We start from the raw sequence: 18,973 nt of genomic DNA, 5'->3' as shown, positions 1-18,973 counted from the left end.
AACCCTCATGTCAGGGTGAAAAGTTACGATTTTCTTAATGTATGTTTTGTATCCTCTTCCGGTGTAATGGCCTAACCCGCGAAATATGGCGCGGGATGGCGAATATATTTGGATGGCGTGTGACAGTTGTGTCTGTGCACAATCTTGAACAATTTTGAGATTATTGACGCCAGTCAACTGGTAAACATTAACAATATTCTTTATGTACGCACGTAACATGTTCTACTATTCCAGCGTTTGACTTTGTCAATCAACCAGTTGTGACAAGAAATTGTTTTCTCACACGTATCCAGGGATAATATTAACAATAACATCAATGATAAAGCACACAAATTATTGATACAAGCCACGAAGAAATTCTGTGTGATAGCTATTTTTTTCAAGTAGTATGTAACTAGACCAAGCCTATGCGCTTTCATATTATGAAACTTTGTATTTTCTGAGATTTTCTCCTTGCTCTCTTTTTCTTTGATGATTAAACAGAAGTAACAACTAATCTTAATTCAACATGAAACGGTTGAGTTTCTATCAAATGTAGCTTTGATTTGATTCTCACCTTTCCATCTTATGTGTTTGGTGGGGTAGCCTAGTGGTAAAGCATTCATTCATCACACCAAAGACCTGAGTTCAATTTCCTACATGAGTAATAATAACAATAGTGTATTTGTGTTGCGCTTTTTCCATACTTGGATATTATGCTTAAAGCACAGTACTATGTATGAAGCCCATTTCTGGTGTCCAAGGGGGCGGTGGGGTAGCCTAGTGGTTAAAGCGTTGGCTCGTCACGCCGAAGACCCGGGTTCCAATCCCCACATGGGTACAATGTGTGAAGCCCATTTCTGGTGTCCCCCGCCGTGATGTTGCTGGAATATTGCTAAAAGCGGCGTAAAACCAAACTCAGTCAGTCAGTCAGTCAGTCTGGTGTCCAAGCCATGATATTCCTCTACTATTGAGAAAATAGCAAAGTGTGGAACTGCGCGCAGTCACTTTCACATTATGTACATTTATGCATAAATATGTCTGCTATATTGCATGAAATGTAAATGTCAGAATTACTGTATTGAACTACGTAAGACTTCCGCCCGTATCCCCCCTAAATTTTAAGGATGGCATTTTTAGAAGTAGAATATGTCTTTCAATATGTTCAGATACAATTTAAGAATTAAAGAAACATGTTAAAACTCATCCTTATCAGATAGGGGATATATATTCAGGTGATATGATTTGACTAGAATGAAATTTAAGCGGGGATATGGGCGGAAGTCTTTCCTTGAACTAAACACAGCTCATACCACTCCAAGGTGTTCATGAAAAGGAATAAATGCAGTTGCTGTAGACCTTCATCTGTGTAAATTCTGTCTCTACTGAGCATAATGAGATATAAAAGAGTGTTAACTTATCCATCTGTAATGTTGTATGACACAGATAATAGCTGATTAATGCATCAGTAGTAGTAGTACATTAGTCGTACACAAATTACTGAGGCAAATTCTTCAGTATCTTTCATACTAATTCTGTTGTATTTGTGGTGGGCATGTGCGTTTGAGTAGACAACTCTGTTACAGATTATCAGCATGAGCGTCAGTCAGCAGACTCCCCAAGATGGTACAGCTGTGGACATGGTGGAGGTAGAGTCCACTTCATCTGACCACAGCATCCCAGCTGAGACGGTCAGTGATATTCTTGCCACAAGGAACTGGCTGGATGGTCAGCTGGTTAACCAACTCAGTCAGATTCAAGCAGGTAAGCAATCTTTCATTCATAAATGAAAATAATGGTATTTTATATTGTGCAACAATATATCCTGTATATTTTGTTAGACAGCAGGTGTTTAAAATTTATCAATTTATCAATTTTTACCAAACATTTGTTTGATTTTAATATCTAAAGTTACATGAGGGATAATACATGCATTGAAAGGCATGGTTTTTTATGGGAAAATGTTTTGCAGTTTTCTTAGGATTGCAGTTCATTAAAAGTATGGTAGGGCTGTAAGTACAGTATGTTCTGCAATAGTAATTTATTTGTATTACACTGTGGAACAACCTTTTGGTCTGTAGTGAGTAGTCAGAAATGATTATTATGGAGCAGCACAGAGATACAGTGGCAGCAGTGTCTGTAGTTGCTGTATTTTGTTGCTGGATTTCATTAGTTATTGGTTTGAACATGTTCTCTGTTTTTTCAGATAAAACAGATGTGCCACTAACGAAAGATGTTGAAGTAGCAAGAGAAAGGTATAAAATCTCATTACAGTCTCAACTGTACTATAGAATTATGTACCTATGTCTCGAACTTGGCATTCACAACATTAACAACCTTTAGTTTTACTAGAAAATCCATTTATTTGAATATAAAGTCATTACCATGAACATGTAACATCTCAATTCGCTGAAGTCATAGAATGTACATGTAGTTACATGCACACTAAACTTAAGTAAAAAACAGAATTCAACCATTTAGTTGCTTAGCTGAATGTTGCATCACGAGAACCAGAGGACTACGTAAGAAGGAAATGGATGATCAAGAGGTCTGTACTTCCATATCAACACCACATAAACATGGTTATACTAACTTACTATAATTTGCTTTTTATAAGGGCCTGAGTGTTAGCTTTAATTGTGCCATTTGCAGTTAATGCACACCATAAAAGACTGATGTTATTTTCAAAGCACCATTTCATACTTCAATGTGGATATGGCACAAGTCCGTTGGTTCAAAATGATCCTTGCACTTTTCAATGTTCTCTGATTGTAGGGGTGACTATTCAGGGGGAAACAACTATTGCGATAACGATTAGTCTATTGCAACATATAGAACAAACTTTATGGATAACATAACAACTTTTTCTTATTCGTGAGTGCGACGTTTCGATACAGATTCTTGTACCGTTGTCAAGCATAATGGAACATGAAGAAGGGGGAAGTGTATATATACTGGATGTAACATTGTAACAAAGAGGACAACATAATTGACATAATTGGCTAGGCAGAAAGCTGATAAAGCCAGAGAGTAGACAAAGGACAGGCGTGGAAGCCAATGATGTACAAATAATAATGAGATGTTTATACAGCAGAGTTTATACAGTAGATTGGGCTTGGTGGATGAGAGCATCATAAGTGGATGGAATGAAGTATCCTTGGTCTCGGTTGATGGTGGGCTTTTGGCGTTTGATGTGGATGGCTTCGGTGAGCTTGTGTTTAGTGAAGTCTGTTTGTTTGTTAGAGAGAATGGTGATGTCAGACTTCCCGACCCATCAACACCCGAGTGAAAGAACATCAGACCTCTGTTACCAATTCCGACAGCAAATCAGCCATTTCCGACCACATCAAAGCAAGCCCCAATCATCAAACAGAGTGGTCTGACATCACCATTCTCTCTAACAAACAAACAGACTTCACTAAACGCAAGCTCACCGAAGCCATCCACATCAAACGCCAAAAGCCCACCATCAACCGAGACCAAGGATACTTCATTCCATCCGCTTATAATGCTCTCATCCACCAAGCCCAATCTACTGTATAAACTCTGCTGTATAAACATCTCATTATTATTTGTACATCATTGGCTTCCACGCCTGTCCTTCGTCTACTCTCTGGCTTTATCAGCTTTGTGCCTAGCCAATTATGTTAATTATGTTGTCCTCTTTGTTACAATGTTACATCCAGTATATATACACTTCCCCCTTCTTCATGTTCCATTATGCTTGACAACGGTAGAAGAATCTGTATCGAAACGTCGCACTCACGAATAAAAAGAAGTTGTTATCCATAAAGTTTGTTCTATATTGTACTTCCCAACTTCTAAAATGCCACTCAAAGAAGTTATTGCAACATACTATTGCAAGTTGAAGTAGTTTCAGTCTCTTTAAATAACTGACAAGAAACTTGAAACCCAGATCAAGTTTGTTTAAGAGGTAACAGGGGTGGATAACTCTAAATCAAAGTGAACCAATCTGGTACTTCCTGTATTATTCACTGCACATTTATCAATGGAAGTCAATTACTAAACTATCTATAGTAACACATACTATCGATGCATAGATAAGTTTTCATTTCTACCATCGATTAATTGCTATCAGGGACTCAACAATTGTGATCCATCGATAGTTTGATGCATTTTTACAGCCCTATCTGATTGCATATGAATTCCGCTTCTGTAGAGAGGCTTGATCTAAATGATTGCATATCATCATGAAATATTTTTCCTTATCGTGACTCATGCTTATATGCTTATCTCCTTCCTCTATGCGATGGTAGTGGAACACTTGAATCACTTGTAGTTCCCTGAAGAGGACGTAAAAGTTCACTCACCCACGAGTTGCCTCCCTTTTCCCACACAAACAGTCATGTGACCTGCCATGCATGTCACTCTTTCCTTCTCTCCATCCGATTGGGCGAGCACTGGAGTCCCGTATATGGCACCATATCCTTTGATTTTTAGATCCTTTTATCCAAATTAAACTGTGTATGGTTTCTGGTTATATTTAACTTTAATTGTATGCCAAAATTTTGACTGACTGATATATCACGGCTGGGGACACCAGAAATGGGCTTAACACATTGTGCCCATGTGGGGAATCGAACCCGGGTCTTCGGCGTGACGAGCCAACGCTTTAACCACTAGGCTACCCCACCGCCCCTCCAAAATTTTGAAAAAATTATTCATATTTTGTCACTTTTTCTCATCATAATGTAGTTTCTTTACATTTGATGAAATCTTGCAGTGATTGCAGGTACCGGTTATCAGCGGCTGATCCTCACCCCCAATGCTCGTCATGCATTAATCCATGTTCTTCCAGCTTGCGTTGCAGATATTGTATAAATTTACCAGATTGGCAATTTAATCGTTATTTGTCTTACATCTATAAACGTGCGATGGAACGGGTGAGGAAATCATCTCAAGTCACTGGTAATAAATCTGGAGATAACGCCGGTAACCGTATGTTGTTAACTACTGCTGTAATTCATAACACAGGTGATTTGCCGAGTATGTTACAGGGCCAGTCGTCTGTGGCTGGTCGGGACTTAGCCGACCTGCTTCTACCGAGTTGACGCCAGCGGGGAGTAAGAGAAAGATGTCCTCATCGTCTGCGGCGCAGAAGAAGTCATCTTCGTCTAGAACTTCGTCGAAGTCAACTCGTTCCAGTAAAACAACGCATCAGAGGTCGTTTTATGAAGACATTGTGCCTCCTGACGAAGCAGACGTTTATGCTGACCCCCGAAACTGCTGCCTGAAGTACCAGTAAGATCATCGACGCAGTCTACCTCCACGGCAAGACGATTGTCCCCTGCAACCTCGGCAGCCGTTCAACTATTTGAAGACCAGCCTTCAGCAACGCAGACGTCTGTCAACATAGACAACAACAGCGTAGCATCATCGCAGTGGCAAGTAGACGCACATGACGCCTCAGCGTTCTTGAACGCTTCATCTACACCGCATCAGTTCCGGCCTACAACGCAGAACTTCGACCCAGATGATGGCGATGATGGAGCAGAGGTTCGCCGAAGAGAGTTGCACGGCAGAACCCTACGATGACAGAAAACGTTCGGCGAACCTCGGCCCTGCGAGAACCTGTTCCTGAGACATCTACAGCCTCGTCCAACAAGCCTACGGCCGAAGACAACATCAGCGAACGTTCACGTTCGGCGGACCCAGTTATCATGGAAGAAAAGACTACAAGATGTTCGGCGAACCCTCAATGTTCAAGAACGTCAGCAAAGGGAGATCCCCCTTGCAATCCAGTCGTTCTACATCAGTATCCCGCAGCTCCCATACACACAGATCAGCGTCGCCACGTTCGTACGAATGTTCGTGAAAGGAAGGTTCGCGGAACGAAGGTTCACAGAAGAAAGTTTCGCGGAAGGAAGGTTCACGGAACATAGGTTCATGGAAGGGAGGTTCGCGGAAGGAAGGTTCGGCGGACCCGAAACTATCTGAGGAAGAGGGCGACTTCGTCTTCTCGGAAGCAGAGGTCACATCGTGGATTGCTAATGGCCTGGACTTGGACTCCCCCTCCAAGGAATCTGATGCAGCATTCACTTACAAGATGTGGAATGATGACTTCGCCACCCTCACGATTCCACCGATTGAACCGATTTCCAAGGTGTCTGTTAACCTCCGTGCAGCGTTTGAGAAAGCAGCCCGGCATCAGAATCAACATCTGCCTACATTCAATGCTAGGAGGTTCCCTCTGCATCACATGGACCCCTTCATGAGAGCGCCGGACTTGGATGATAACATGAAATTGATCAACGACTCCCAGAACAAGTCTTATAAGGTGGAAGACGAGAAGATTGCTCAACTCGACACCACAACTAGAAGAACGTTCTTTGGCCTGGCGAGATCTAGAGCGATCAACGAGATGTTGATATCCAGCTTCCAGAACCCCAAGACGGAGGAAGATAGGATGATCTTGTCTGCACTATTATCTCAGAAAAAGGACCAGCACTTCATGTCTGATCACTTGGCCTCGACGTCAGCAGGTCTCACTCTACTACAAAGACAAGGTCTACTATCAACATGTTCCTGGAGTGACAGGTTTACCCAACCACTACTAAGAGGTCCTTGGGCATCGTCTACTATCTGAGGCAACTCTGGGAGAGGGCGTACTCCCGGAGGCTTCAGAGGATCAAGACATTGAAGATGGGGTTCGGAATGACTGGACGCTTCCACCCCCAGCCGTTTCTGTACAACCGTCGACAGTGGGTGGATGTCTACAAAGGTACTGGGAAAATTGGGGAATATTGGAGGACAACTACGTCTCACAAGTACTGCGAGAAGGCAGCTGAAGGCCACACCACCACTGACCCTCTACCCGGTAGTCTTCAGCTATGCAGACGACCAGACAGTAAAGTTAGAAGAAGCCATCAACTCGCTATTGGCCAATAACGCCGTAGAAGTGATAGATCAACATCATCTGACACCCGGCTTCTACTCCCCAATTTTCCTGGTACCCAAGAAGAATTCCAAAGAGAAGTTCAGGTTGATATACAACATGAAAAGATACAACCAAGACTATCTACTCAAGCCAGAGAGATTCAAGATGATCCACCTGCCTCAACTCAGACAACTTGTCCTTCCAGTAGATTATTTTGCCAGCATACACCTGCAGGATGCATATTTACACATCTCGATTCATCCGGGAATCAAGAAAGTAGCTGAGATTCCTGTTCAGAGGTCCACACTACCAATGGAGCGTCCTACCGTTTGGAATGTCGTCGGCTCAATGGTTATTCACACGAGTGACCAAACCCATCATCACCTATCTACATCGTCGAGGTTACGCAGTGCCTTCTATCTGGACGACGGGATACAAGTTCATCAAGAAGCTAATCAACTCAGACAGCAACTAGACTTCACCATCAAACTGCTCACACAACTGGGATGGCTAGTAAACTTGATGAAGTAAGAGTTGGAACCAAAGCAAGATCTTCAGTTCCTGGGAATACGGTTCATCACAACACAGAGTCGTATTGTGGTCCCAGAAGATTGTTGGGTCAAGATTCAAGCCATGATTCCAGAAGCAGTCATTTCTCCATTACCACTACATTCATGGCAGTGCTGCTCGGTCTACTCACCTCAGCGCAGGATCTGACTCTCAGAGGAAGACTACAATTACGTCTGTTGCAGCGATTCTTGGCAGGACACCTAGACAAAGCGGACCTGATCTCCATACCAGACAGTCTCAAGACGTACCTGTTATGGTGGACTCACAAGTCGAATGTCTGTGTTGGGACCTATTTAGAAGAGCCGGTCTGCGACACACAACTCTACGTAGATGCCTCACTACAAGGATGGGGAGCGCATCTCGACAACAAAGTGGCATCAGGGAAGTGGTCGAAACAAGAACAACATCTTCACATGAACCAGTTGGAGATGAAAGCAGTGATCAACGCCATTCAACACTGGTCAAGCCTACTGGTCAACCGCATGCTGACGATTCACACAGACAACTCGACAGTGGTGTTTTACAAAAATCGGCAGGGATCAACGAGATCAGCAAGCCTGCTCCAGCTCACATTCCAGTTTTTTTGGTGCTGAGTTTGAAATCTCACCCTTTATCACGTTGACTTGTTGATAACCCTCACTCTGGAGAGTTGTGGTTGAAAGTTCATGTGCACCGTCTAAGACCAAACTAGCATGAGTTTGGGTAACAAGCTTACCTGTACGTTAAAGGGTCGCAACTCATTTTGGTAACGATTTAATCATAATCTATGGGTTGTTTATAGATAACTAGTAAGAAGAAGATACTAGTATATCTAAAAACCACATGAATCTAAGAGATTCACTTGTCTTAGAGAAGTTTGACAAGATGTGGTCCCCCCGAGTTGACAGCGGAAGTTGGAAGAATAGGATCTAGGAAGTGCCGTTACGCAGTTCCCATGGGGGAGATACAGGACGTATCTAAGGACAGCTGATGAATCCACGAAGTGGCTTGACCCACGACCTATTCAATCGGATTCTGGAAGCATACAAGCATGAGTCAGGATAAGGAAAAATATGTAATTTTTAAGTAAAATTGATATTTTATACTTATCCTGACTCATGGTGTCAAGCCCTCCCAAATTCCCCCGCTGAAGACACTCGGGTTACCCAGGTGCTAATGCTTATTCAGGAGAGAGTGACATGCATGGCAGGTCACATGACAGTTTGCACGGGAAAAGGAAAGTAACTCGTGGGTGAGTGAACTTTTACGTCCTCTTCAGGGAACTACAAGGGATTCAAGTGTTCCACTACCATTCACATAGAGAAAGGCGATAAGCATATAAGCATGAGTCAGGATAAGTATAAAATATCAATTTTCATTCTCCAACAACACTAGTAGGTACCACAGGTATGGGACACAGGGTCCACAGGGTCCACTCATATCTTCTCTAAAATTCGAAAAGTGCAAATGAGCATTTCACCTAGCTCAGCAATTCTTCAGGATAAGTATGGAATCCACAAATGAAGTCAGAAAAGAGATCACTTACAACATTGTATAACTTAGTTCCAAGACAGTAGTCATGGCATTTAGTGCAAACAAACATTTGTGATGTCACTGAAAGGCCTTTAGAAGTGATCCACATAAGGGAGGGAACTTTTAATTCTTAGGAACACAACGTTTCAGTGTATATGCATGCTTACTATGTTGTCAGGTGAACATCTGTCCCTGACATTGTTTCAAAAATATATATTTGAAGGTTGTGTAAATGCCAAGAACACCTGCTACTCACTGAGCTTTTGTCAATCCTAATTGTAATACATGTACCCATATAAACATTTCAGTTAAGCCTTTGTAAACACATATTGTATACAATCATCTTACCATGGATCTATATAGGGACCTCTATATATAATGCTTACTTTGTAGTTTGATATGACATTACGACAGAGTCCCTCTAGGTTCGAGATACTGGGATCGATTGTATACTGGTATTTGTTTTAGCTGTAGGAATCAAAATGCCAAACTAATCTCAAGAAAGTTCATGACCAATTTGATGAACAAGCTGACAGTAATTAAGACTGTTATGGTGTGGTGAACAGGATCAGTAAACTACAGGAGGAGTTTCTGTCGGAGTCCTCCAAACTGGCCTTACGGGAACTCACATTGAAAAGGTAAGAGTGCTATTAGACAGAAATAGTAGACTCTACATATTAAGTGAGGATGTATGTCATAGTACTTCAGGGATCGAATTTGCTGTAGCCAGGTAAACCATTGCTGGTGCAGGTAACGTGTATTGTCAGGTTGTCCCCCTGTGCACTTTACATTCTGATTTCATCCTCTTTCATCAGTTTTGCAGACCAAACACTGTTAAAATGCAACAGTCTATCAAAACATCCTTTCAGACATCAAGTTATATGAGTTTTCTGGAGATGTTGAAGTTGGTTGTGAATAACTCTCGCACTCTGCTGATAAAGAATCGTCTGTTGTCAGTGACAATGATGGGATTGATGTTAACATGGTGCATTGTTGAAGCAGAATACGTTCATGAGATAATGAGGCATACCATGAAGTGTTATTCCTGTTTCAGGCTCCAGCTGGGCACTGCACTCTCCAAGGAATTGTTTGGCCCCACTGATTCTGACACAGATGGCACAAAAGTAGATGACACAGTGAAGAAGTGAGAAACTATCCTTGAATAGCTTGCATAACAGACAAGTTTGCCCTTTGAGTTTGAATTAGAAATCCTATTCATTAGCCTGGGCTATTTCTGTACAGAATGTGCCAAATGCCTGAGAGTATGAAGGCATATCTATTTTATGGACACTCCTGCAATGTTTTCAGTCATTACTTGGGATGGTAAGTGTTGGCTCATGCCACATTTGCTATGCAGAGTTGCAGCCCTTGGCTCTGGCAGAATCTGCTGACAATGTTTCTTTTAGAATACCTAACTTCTACTGTTGTGCATCAGTGGTATTTGTCTCACTATCTTTAAGTCAGCCTATAGTCAAAAGAGACGATAAAGCTGTCATTCATGGCCTGAAAGTCAAACAATGAAAAATACAATATCAGACTGCATAATATTCCAAACTAATAGGGAATTAATTCAAATTAATGACATGTAATATTTGGCTTATTAGGACTCAGTTTAAGGAAATTGTAAGTTGTTAAGATGCTGCATGATGTCATAGTCTGATACGACATAACAAATGGAATGTTGCTGCTTGCTAGAAGTTGAGGGAATTATGTTTCTGGGTCAGTCACTCGACCTACTTGGTAGAATGCCCGAAGAGGAGACCACTTGGTCTCTGCTGACAGGAACAATCCCACACCAGACTTACGATACAGTTGTTTCACCACATTATTATCCCCCTTCACAAGTGGGAGGGGATATTGGTTTGAGCTCCATCCTTACGTCCGAGATGATTGGGACAGATTTTCTCAAAAAACGTTATAGATAGGGAAACCAAATTTCACATGTGTTTTCAGGACATGAATGCCTTGATGGAGTTCAAAAATGGAAACCGTGTTACAATTTGTTACAGAGTTATGGCCCTTGTCATGTGTTTCTTGACTTAGTACATTGTATTCCCAATGGGAACAGATATTCTCAGAATCCGTTATAGATAGGGAAACCAAATGTTAGATGTACTTACAGGAAAACGGAAACCGTGTTACAATTTGTTACAGAGTTATGGCCCTTGTCATGCATTTCTTGACTTGGTGCAGGTTACACACCACCAAATGTTTTCCCATAGACTTCTATAGTAACCTTATAATTTTTAAAAATAGACAAGCTATCAACAGCCATTCCATGTACACATGGGTACACTCTGGCCTTTAAACTACAATAAAACACAATATCAGGCCAACTTGTCCGGCTCGTTTTGCGAGGACAGGAAGCGGAACACATCAACCCCAGTTCCGCACCAAATTTCACCTACTGGAAAATATCTGTACACACAATAAGCATAAGTCATGGTGATGAAAATGACAGCACTGAATACTTAAAATTGTGGTCAGTTTTAATTGCTGGTTGGATATGCTTTTAAAAACAAACATCTTACACTATTTCATCCAATCACAGCTGTCACATGTCTCTATCTCTTCATTTGTTTACATACGCTTCTCGCTCAGTGAGCAAGCGATTCTCATTTAGTGTAGTATAACCTGCAGGGTATCCTCAATGGGGACAGAATTTCTCAGAAACCGTTATAGATAAGGAAACCAAATGTGGTATGTGTTTTCAGGACATAAAATGTTGAGTTATAATATAATTTGAATTTGAAAAAAAGTATTCCAAGACATTAATCTGTTAACACATTTGTTAACATTTTCAGGGGCGGTGGGGTAGCCTAGTGGTTAAAGCGTTGGCTCGTCTCACTCCGAAGATCCGGGTTCGATTCCCCACATGGGTACAATGTGTGATGCCCATTTGTGGTGTCCCCCCCCGTGATATTGCTGGAATATTGCTAAAAGAGGCGTAAAACTAAACTCAGTCAGTCACTCAGTCAGTCAGTTAACAATTTCACAAAACACAGCTACAACAGTCTAGAGTTTTCTTTTTTTCTGGCCAAGGATTTGTTCACAACTTTCTTCAAGTCAAAGGGCAGGGCATAAATTTAAAAGGCAGGGCACAGTGCCCTCCTAATTCCGGGAGGGAACACTAAGAAGTGTCTGTATTTCAGGGAGCTGGAGGATATGGTGCTGCAACAGAGCAAACTTGTTTCCCAGATAATGAAGGAGGAGGCAGAACTCGAGACACTCCGCACAGAGGTCAAAACACTCCGCGAGAAAAACTTTGGTGAGCATCTTGTACTGTTTTCACTGATTCCATTTGTTGTCATTTTAGCTGAAATGCCTATAATGGACTTCAGTTGTAACACACTACAACTAGTGACCCCTTTAAGTTTGTTATTTCCATTGTGTACTGTAATACTAAGAAATGTGTGAAGTTAATGTTGTCCCCCCCCCACATGTCATAGATCTGGAGATTATAAATTTAGAGAACTCCAAGTATATTCAAATGAGCATTGCTAGCACATCAGTTTTTCAATGAATTATATATGTCTGTCATTGTTTAATGTTGACAATTATGATGATATTTATGACTGATAGCAACTCCAATAACAAGGACACTTGGCACATGCACATAATGAAATGCTGACGGGTGTTAATAAACATGCTGAAGTGTCTTGCATCACAATTATTTCTTGCCCTTCATTAGTGAATGAAGGAAGTATTGTTATATCTTATAGGGTAGGTTTGGAAACAGATTTGTATTTGGCCAAAACCGAGGTTGTCATATTATTTCAGAGATGAAGGTTCAAAACAGAAGGTCAATGAACCAGATCCGCCAACGACAAAACCTTCTTGAAGAAAAAGCTGATGATTTCCGCAAACACAAGGAGGGCCAGAGGTATTGTATGGCTTACTGTTGTGCTTGGACAACTTCTTAGTGAGTCGCTGCTGCTTTGTACAGACTGTGGTGGAGTTGATGCAGGCCTACACACTGGTAACCACATGTTGTGCAATAACAGCACAAGCCCCACCAACATGCCACAAACCAATGAGTTACAGTTAATATGGAAGATTTCACTAGTTAATGATTCTAGACATACATGTTCCAGCAAGACCAAGGGTAGATTTGTTGTTTGTTTCAGTAAAAAGGAACAGCTTGAGGGTGAGATGACGAAGATTGTGATTCAGCGCCACACACTGCAAGGTCTTATTCTGGGCAGTGGAATCAACTGGGCAGCTGACCCAGCCATGGAGGAGCTCTTGCTCAGTCTTGGTGAACCACTTGACTTGTGACAGGCTTCCTTCTCACATGGGAGATATTCACTCAATCAAAGGAAGCTGCAGTCTATGGAGTCCACATGTCCTCAGATGGTATACGGGAACTGTTGGTTGTCTCTGTTTCGAGCTGTAACCCTACTATTGCTGTGTGAAACAGGCATCCAGTGCAAGAATGTTGCTTCACAGGTTCTCATTCTAGCACAAATGCAGCCAGATGTTGCTGATCAAGACTTTGAATATTATTATAAATGAAAATAAACGTGTTTTAAAAGGCAATCAAGACTAAGTGAAAAAATCCAAGGGATTGACACTGGACACTTGATACCATGGCCTGTGAACATAGTGTAAGGCTGCATTTGACTTGGAGAGAACATGAACATGATGAAGTGTACTGTACTGGCTGAATGAACAATAACTCTGGCCTGTGACAGATAATAGTGCTGCTTACAAATGTAAAGGTGGAATGACTGACTTGGCACACGTACGTATCTTGAATCAAAACAGCAGGGTTGATATGTCACAGATATTGACAATTTCAGCTGTCAGGTGACTGGTTTGGAGACATAACAAGCTGTTGTGATTGAAGTTTGATATTTATACACAAACATTTTGCAGTGTCATCTTGTCTTTTGCAGAAATTACCATGTTGGCTTTGTTATCATAGGACTGAGAAGTGTGTGGAGAAATCACTCTCACATTTCATCGAAGATGCCTGAATTTGTTGACTTCCAGTGGAATGCTCAACAAGCCTTCAGTAACAACCAAATGTAGACCATGCTTTGTGTGTATGATTTAAGGATGTCTCTTCCAGTTGGTTTACAGGGGACAAATACATGTACAGAATGTTTAAAATTATTACAGTACATGCTTTAATTTATGTGTTGAAAGTCTGATTTTCTTTATAAAGTTGACTGCAATAGCTAGATACTATGTATGTTGTGTGTGTGATAAATTATTACACTCTCTTAAAAAAGAAGGGCTTACAGCCATCCCTAACAATAACTCCCTTCGCGATACTGTGGTTTTGGTTAAACTACGGGATAATATGTGGCACCCATATTATTAAGGTGCCAAGCGATCACACATCCTCGCGTCATAGGAAATAGCATATCAGCAAATCCACTGTTGTGATCAGGTAATCATGTTGTAAACAAGCGAAATTCAGTGCGGATTACAATAAACAGTGTTCATAGTACATATCCAAGTATTATGGATTTTCAGGTGCTTAAAAACATTCATGGTTTTCTTAAACAATCACATGAACAGTTGAACATTGTAATAACTTATAAAAGACTACCAAAAAAATCATAATGACATGCCATCAGCCGATTTGGAAAATACTATGATTACAGATATACAAAGGGTTATCAAATAGTGGTAATGGGTGGATAAGGGAAAGGAAAGACCAAGTGTAAAATGACTTCAGAACATGTTGCTGGTGTATTGTAACGGTGTACACAACCAAGCGAGACTGAGGGATGTGTTGTCAAAACAGTGAACAGTTCAGATACCTTCATCACTAATCTGTCATGCATGCCCCCATGTGAAACATTTGTCTATAGGCATGATATGGACCGAATCCCAATGACAGTTTGAGTCAGTCTTGTCCACTTCCTTTACTTGGCCCTTTAATACCACGTCTTCCAATCATGTCCCAGTTACATCAGCTGAGAAAGGTCAGGACTCAGGGCTGGTCATCGATTAATGCTGCTTTTGCAAATTTGAGGTAATCAGTACTGACATGTGCATTGGGAGCTTAGGTGTTATCATTTTGATTGACAAATCACGGATCAGCACAGCATTCAGATGGTAGAACTATTGGCCCAAGTATTTTTTCTTGATAGTACTGTCCAGAGACACTTACATTTCAAATATACACTGGCCTTCCACCAGTCATACTGATCCCACTCCAGGTCACTACCACCCCAAGAGGGAGTGGGTCATCACCATCATCACTAGCTTAGACTACGATATACAACAACGTCTCTGTAAAGTGTCAAAATCACGAAATGACCCCTTACCCCATTTGACTTTTGTTATTTATTGGGTTATTTTTTAAGCTCAGTCTGACGATAGAGCTCTAAGACAAATGATAATAAATCTAAACCATATTAACAGTTTTGTCATTGCATTCATTTTCATTAGTTGTCCAAAATATTTGAACCAAAAAATGAAGAATGTCACTTTATGCAGAAATGTATGTGCAATGGGTAATACTTGTCCTACATGGTTACTGAAAGTGATTATTCCCCTATTTCCCCATGTATATAAATCAGTTACAACAAAGTTAGTTACTGTATCATTGTGAGAGTCATTGAGTGAGTGAGTGAGTTAACATTTAAAGTCACATCAGCAATATCTCAACCTTATCATGACTATGAAATCTACAGATTAATAAAAACAATCTTTAATGATATGAAAACCTGTCAACAAAGGACAGTAAAATAACTAGAATATCACAGTTTTTTAGATTTATACTAGCAAGAAACCATAAAATATTATTCTCTAAACGACACAATAAATACACTGGCTATTTCTCGCCAACAACTGAATGAAGATTGCCATACTAGAGACCATGGGGACTTACAGTAAATTTGCTACCTGCATGGACCCTAGTTGGATTTACACCATCTCCTCAGCCGTTGGCTATTATGGACAAAGCTAGCCATGAATTGAAATTACATATATACTATGATTAAAAACCTGGTAGCTGTACATTTTCTTTGAAGGTCGTGCTCTTACATACCTTCCAATGTGATTGAGAAGATGTATGCCTTTAACATCACCAGGACCAGCATTCCAAGCATGTTCGATTCTCAAAATAACCATACATTTTTCTGATAGCGTAACTTTGGAATTGGAACCTAGTTTGTGTCCATTATTGTTTTATTTGTTTGATCTCAGATAGTTTTGTGTTTATTGTTTGATCCACTAATCATTTAACTCTGTCTGGTTAGATGAAGGGAGTTAATTTTGTCAATTCAGGACTCGTGTACCAAACAAAAGGGAGAGAACTCTAGATTACACACTGAGTCATCCCTGACTTGGCAATAGGTGGCAAAAAATGTCAGATTGATCCTGGTCTTGTGGTTTTGTTGATGATAATAATACCTAAGATTGTCAATCAGGCTGGTGGTGTTCCATTTCCTGGTTCGGTTATGGCCAGCTCATCAGTGACATTAGGTTCAAATTCAAGAGCCCCAAACCAAACTATGAGGCAATTGGATGCAATTCTGCTCAAGGGCTGTGTCCCTTTGATCAGTGCCAATCAGTGCTAAATGATCAGTACACAAGTTTCAGCTGTACCACTACATGATCGGTATACTTGCTTCAGCTGTACCAGTACATGATCAGTTCTCTAGCTTCAGCTGTACCACTACAAGATGAGTAGACAAGCCTCAGCTGTACCACTGCATGATCAGTACACTAGCTTCAGCTGTACCACTAAATGATCAGTACACTAACTAAATGATCAGTACACTAGCTTCAGCTGTACCACTACATGATCGGTATACTTGCTTCAGCTGTACCACTACATGATCAGTACACTAGCTTCAGCTGTACCACTACATGATCAGTACACTAGCTTCAGCTGTACCACTACATGATCAGTACACTTGCTTCAGCTGTACCACTAAATGATCGGTATACTAGCTTCAGCAGTACCACTACATGATCAGTTCTCTAGCTTCAGCTGTACCACTACAAGATGAGTACACAAGCCTCAGCTGTACCACTGCATGATCAGTGCACTAGCTTCAGCTGTACCACTAAATGATCAGTACACTAGCTTCAGCTGTACCACTAAATGATCAGTTCTCTAGCTTCAGCTGTACCACTACATGATCAGTTCTCTAGCTTCAGCTGTACCACTACATGATCAGTACACTTGCTTCAGCTGTACCACTACATGATCAGTTCTCTAGCTTCAGCTGTACCACTACATGATCAGTTCTCTAGCTTCAACAGTACCACTACATGATCAGTACACTTGCTTCAGCTGTACCACTACATGATCAGTACACTTGCTTCAGCTGTACCACTACATGATCAGTTCTCTAGCTTCAGCTGTACCACTACATGATCAGTTCACTACATGATCAGTTCTCTAGCTTCAACAGTACCACTACATGATCAGTTCTCTAGCTTCAACAGTACCACTAAATGATCAGTTCTCTAGCTTCAACAGTACCACTAAATGATCAGTTCACTAGCTTCAGCTGTACCACTACATTATCAGTTCTCTAGCTTCAGCTGTACCACTACATGATCAGTTCTCTAGCTTCAACAGTACCACTAAATGATCAGTTCACTAGCTTCAGCTGTACCACTAAATGATCAGTTCTCTAGCTTCAGCTGTACCACTACATGATCAGTTCTCTAGCTTCAACAGTACCACTACATGATCAGTTCACTAGCTTCAGCTGTACCACTACATGATCAGTTCTCTAGTTTCAACAGTACCACTACATGATCAGTTCACTAGCTTCAGCTGTACCACTACATGATCAGTTCTCTAGCTTCAACAGTACCACTAAATGATCAGTACACTAGCTTCAGCTGTACCACTAAATGATCAGTTCTCTAGCTTCAGCAGTACCACTAAATGATCAGTACACTAGCTTTAAGCTGTACCAGTACATGATCAGTACACTAGCTTCAGCTGTACCACTAAATGATCAGTTCTCTAGCTTCAGCTGTACCACTACATGATCAGTTCTCTAGCTTCAGCTGTACCACTACATGATCAGTTCTCTAGCTTCAGCTGTACCACTACATGGTCAGTACACTAGCTTCAGCTGTACCACTACATGATCAGTTCTCTAGCTTCAACAGTACCACTACATGATCAGTTCTCTAGCTTCAGCTGTACCACTACATGATCAGTTCTCTAGCTTCAACAGTACCACTACATGATCAGTTCTCTAGCTTCAGCTGTACCACTACATGATCAGTTCTCTAGCTTCAACAGTACCACTAAATGATCAGTTCACTAGCTTCAGCTGTACCACTACATTATCAGTTCTCTAGCTTCAACAGTACCACTACATGATCAGTTCTCTAGCTTCAGCAGTACCACTACATGATCAGTTCACTAGCTTCAGCTGTACCACTACATGATCAGTTCTCTAGCTTCAGCTGTACCACTACATGATCAGTTCTCTAGCTTCAGCTGTACCACTACATGATCAGTTCTCTAGCTTCAACAGTACCACTACATGATCAGTACACTTGCTTCAGCTGTACCACTACATGATCAGTACACTTGCTTCAGCTGTACCACTACATGATCAGTTCTCTAGCTTCAGCTGTACCACTACATGATCAGTTCTCTAGCTTCAACAGTACCACTACATGATCAGTTCTCTAGCTTCAGCTGTACCACTAAATGATCAGTTCTCTAGCTTCAGCTGTACCACTACATGATCAGTTCTCTAGCTTCAACAGTACCACTACATGATCAGTTCACTAGCTTCAGCTGTACCACTACATGATCAGTTCTCTAGTTTCAACAGTACCACTACATGATCAGTTCACTAGCTTCAGCTGTACCACTACATGATCAGTTCTCTAGCTTCAGCAGTACCACTAAATGATCAGTACACTAGCTTCAGCAGTACCACTAAATGATCAGTTCACTAGCTTCAGCTGTACCACTACATGATCAGTTCTCTAGCTTCAGCTGTACCACTACATGATCAGTTCTCTAGCTTCAACAGTACCACTAAATGATCAGTTCACTAGCTTCAG

At 41.1% G+C, this 18,973-nt stretch overlaps 1 protein-coding gene across 2 annotated transcripts; it reads left to right on the top strand.

Moving 5' to 3' along the window:
- Window positions 1–64: 64 nt before the first annotated feature.
- On the top strand, window positions 65–14,145 carry LOC124255814 (centromere protein H-like). Of its 2 annotated transcripts, none has more exons than XM_046689746.1 (8): window positions 65–180; window positions 1,566–1,743; window positions 2,186–2,234; window positions 9,526–9,597; window positions 10,014–10,103; window positions 12,112–12,227; window positions 12,740–12,842; window positions 13,087–14,145. In XM_046689746.1, exons 2-8 carry the CDS (start codon window positions 1,575–1,577, stop codon window positions 13,235–13,237), a joined length of 750 nt encoding a protein of 249 aa, XP_046545702.1. In that variant the 5' UTR covers window positions 65–180; window positions 1,566–1,574; the 3' UTR covers window positions 13,238–14,145. The 2 variants fall into 2 exon arrangements, with proteins under 2 accessions (XP_046545702.1, XP_046545701.1); XM_046689745.1 differs by having other exon boundaries at window positions 72–204.
- Window positions 14,146–18,973: the final 4,828 nt, after the last annotated feature.

Source organism: Haliotis rubra, unplaced genomic scaffold (genome assembly GCF_003918875.1).
Source record: "Haliotis rubra isolate DU_JTF1 unplaced genomic scaffold, ASM391887v1 Scf61, whole genome shotgun sequence".
NCBI lineage: Eukaryota > Metazoa > Mollusca > Gastropoda > Lepetellida > Haliotidae > Haliotis > Haliotis rubra.
This window is presented reverse-complemented; position numbering and strand designations above follow the sequence as displayed.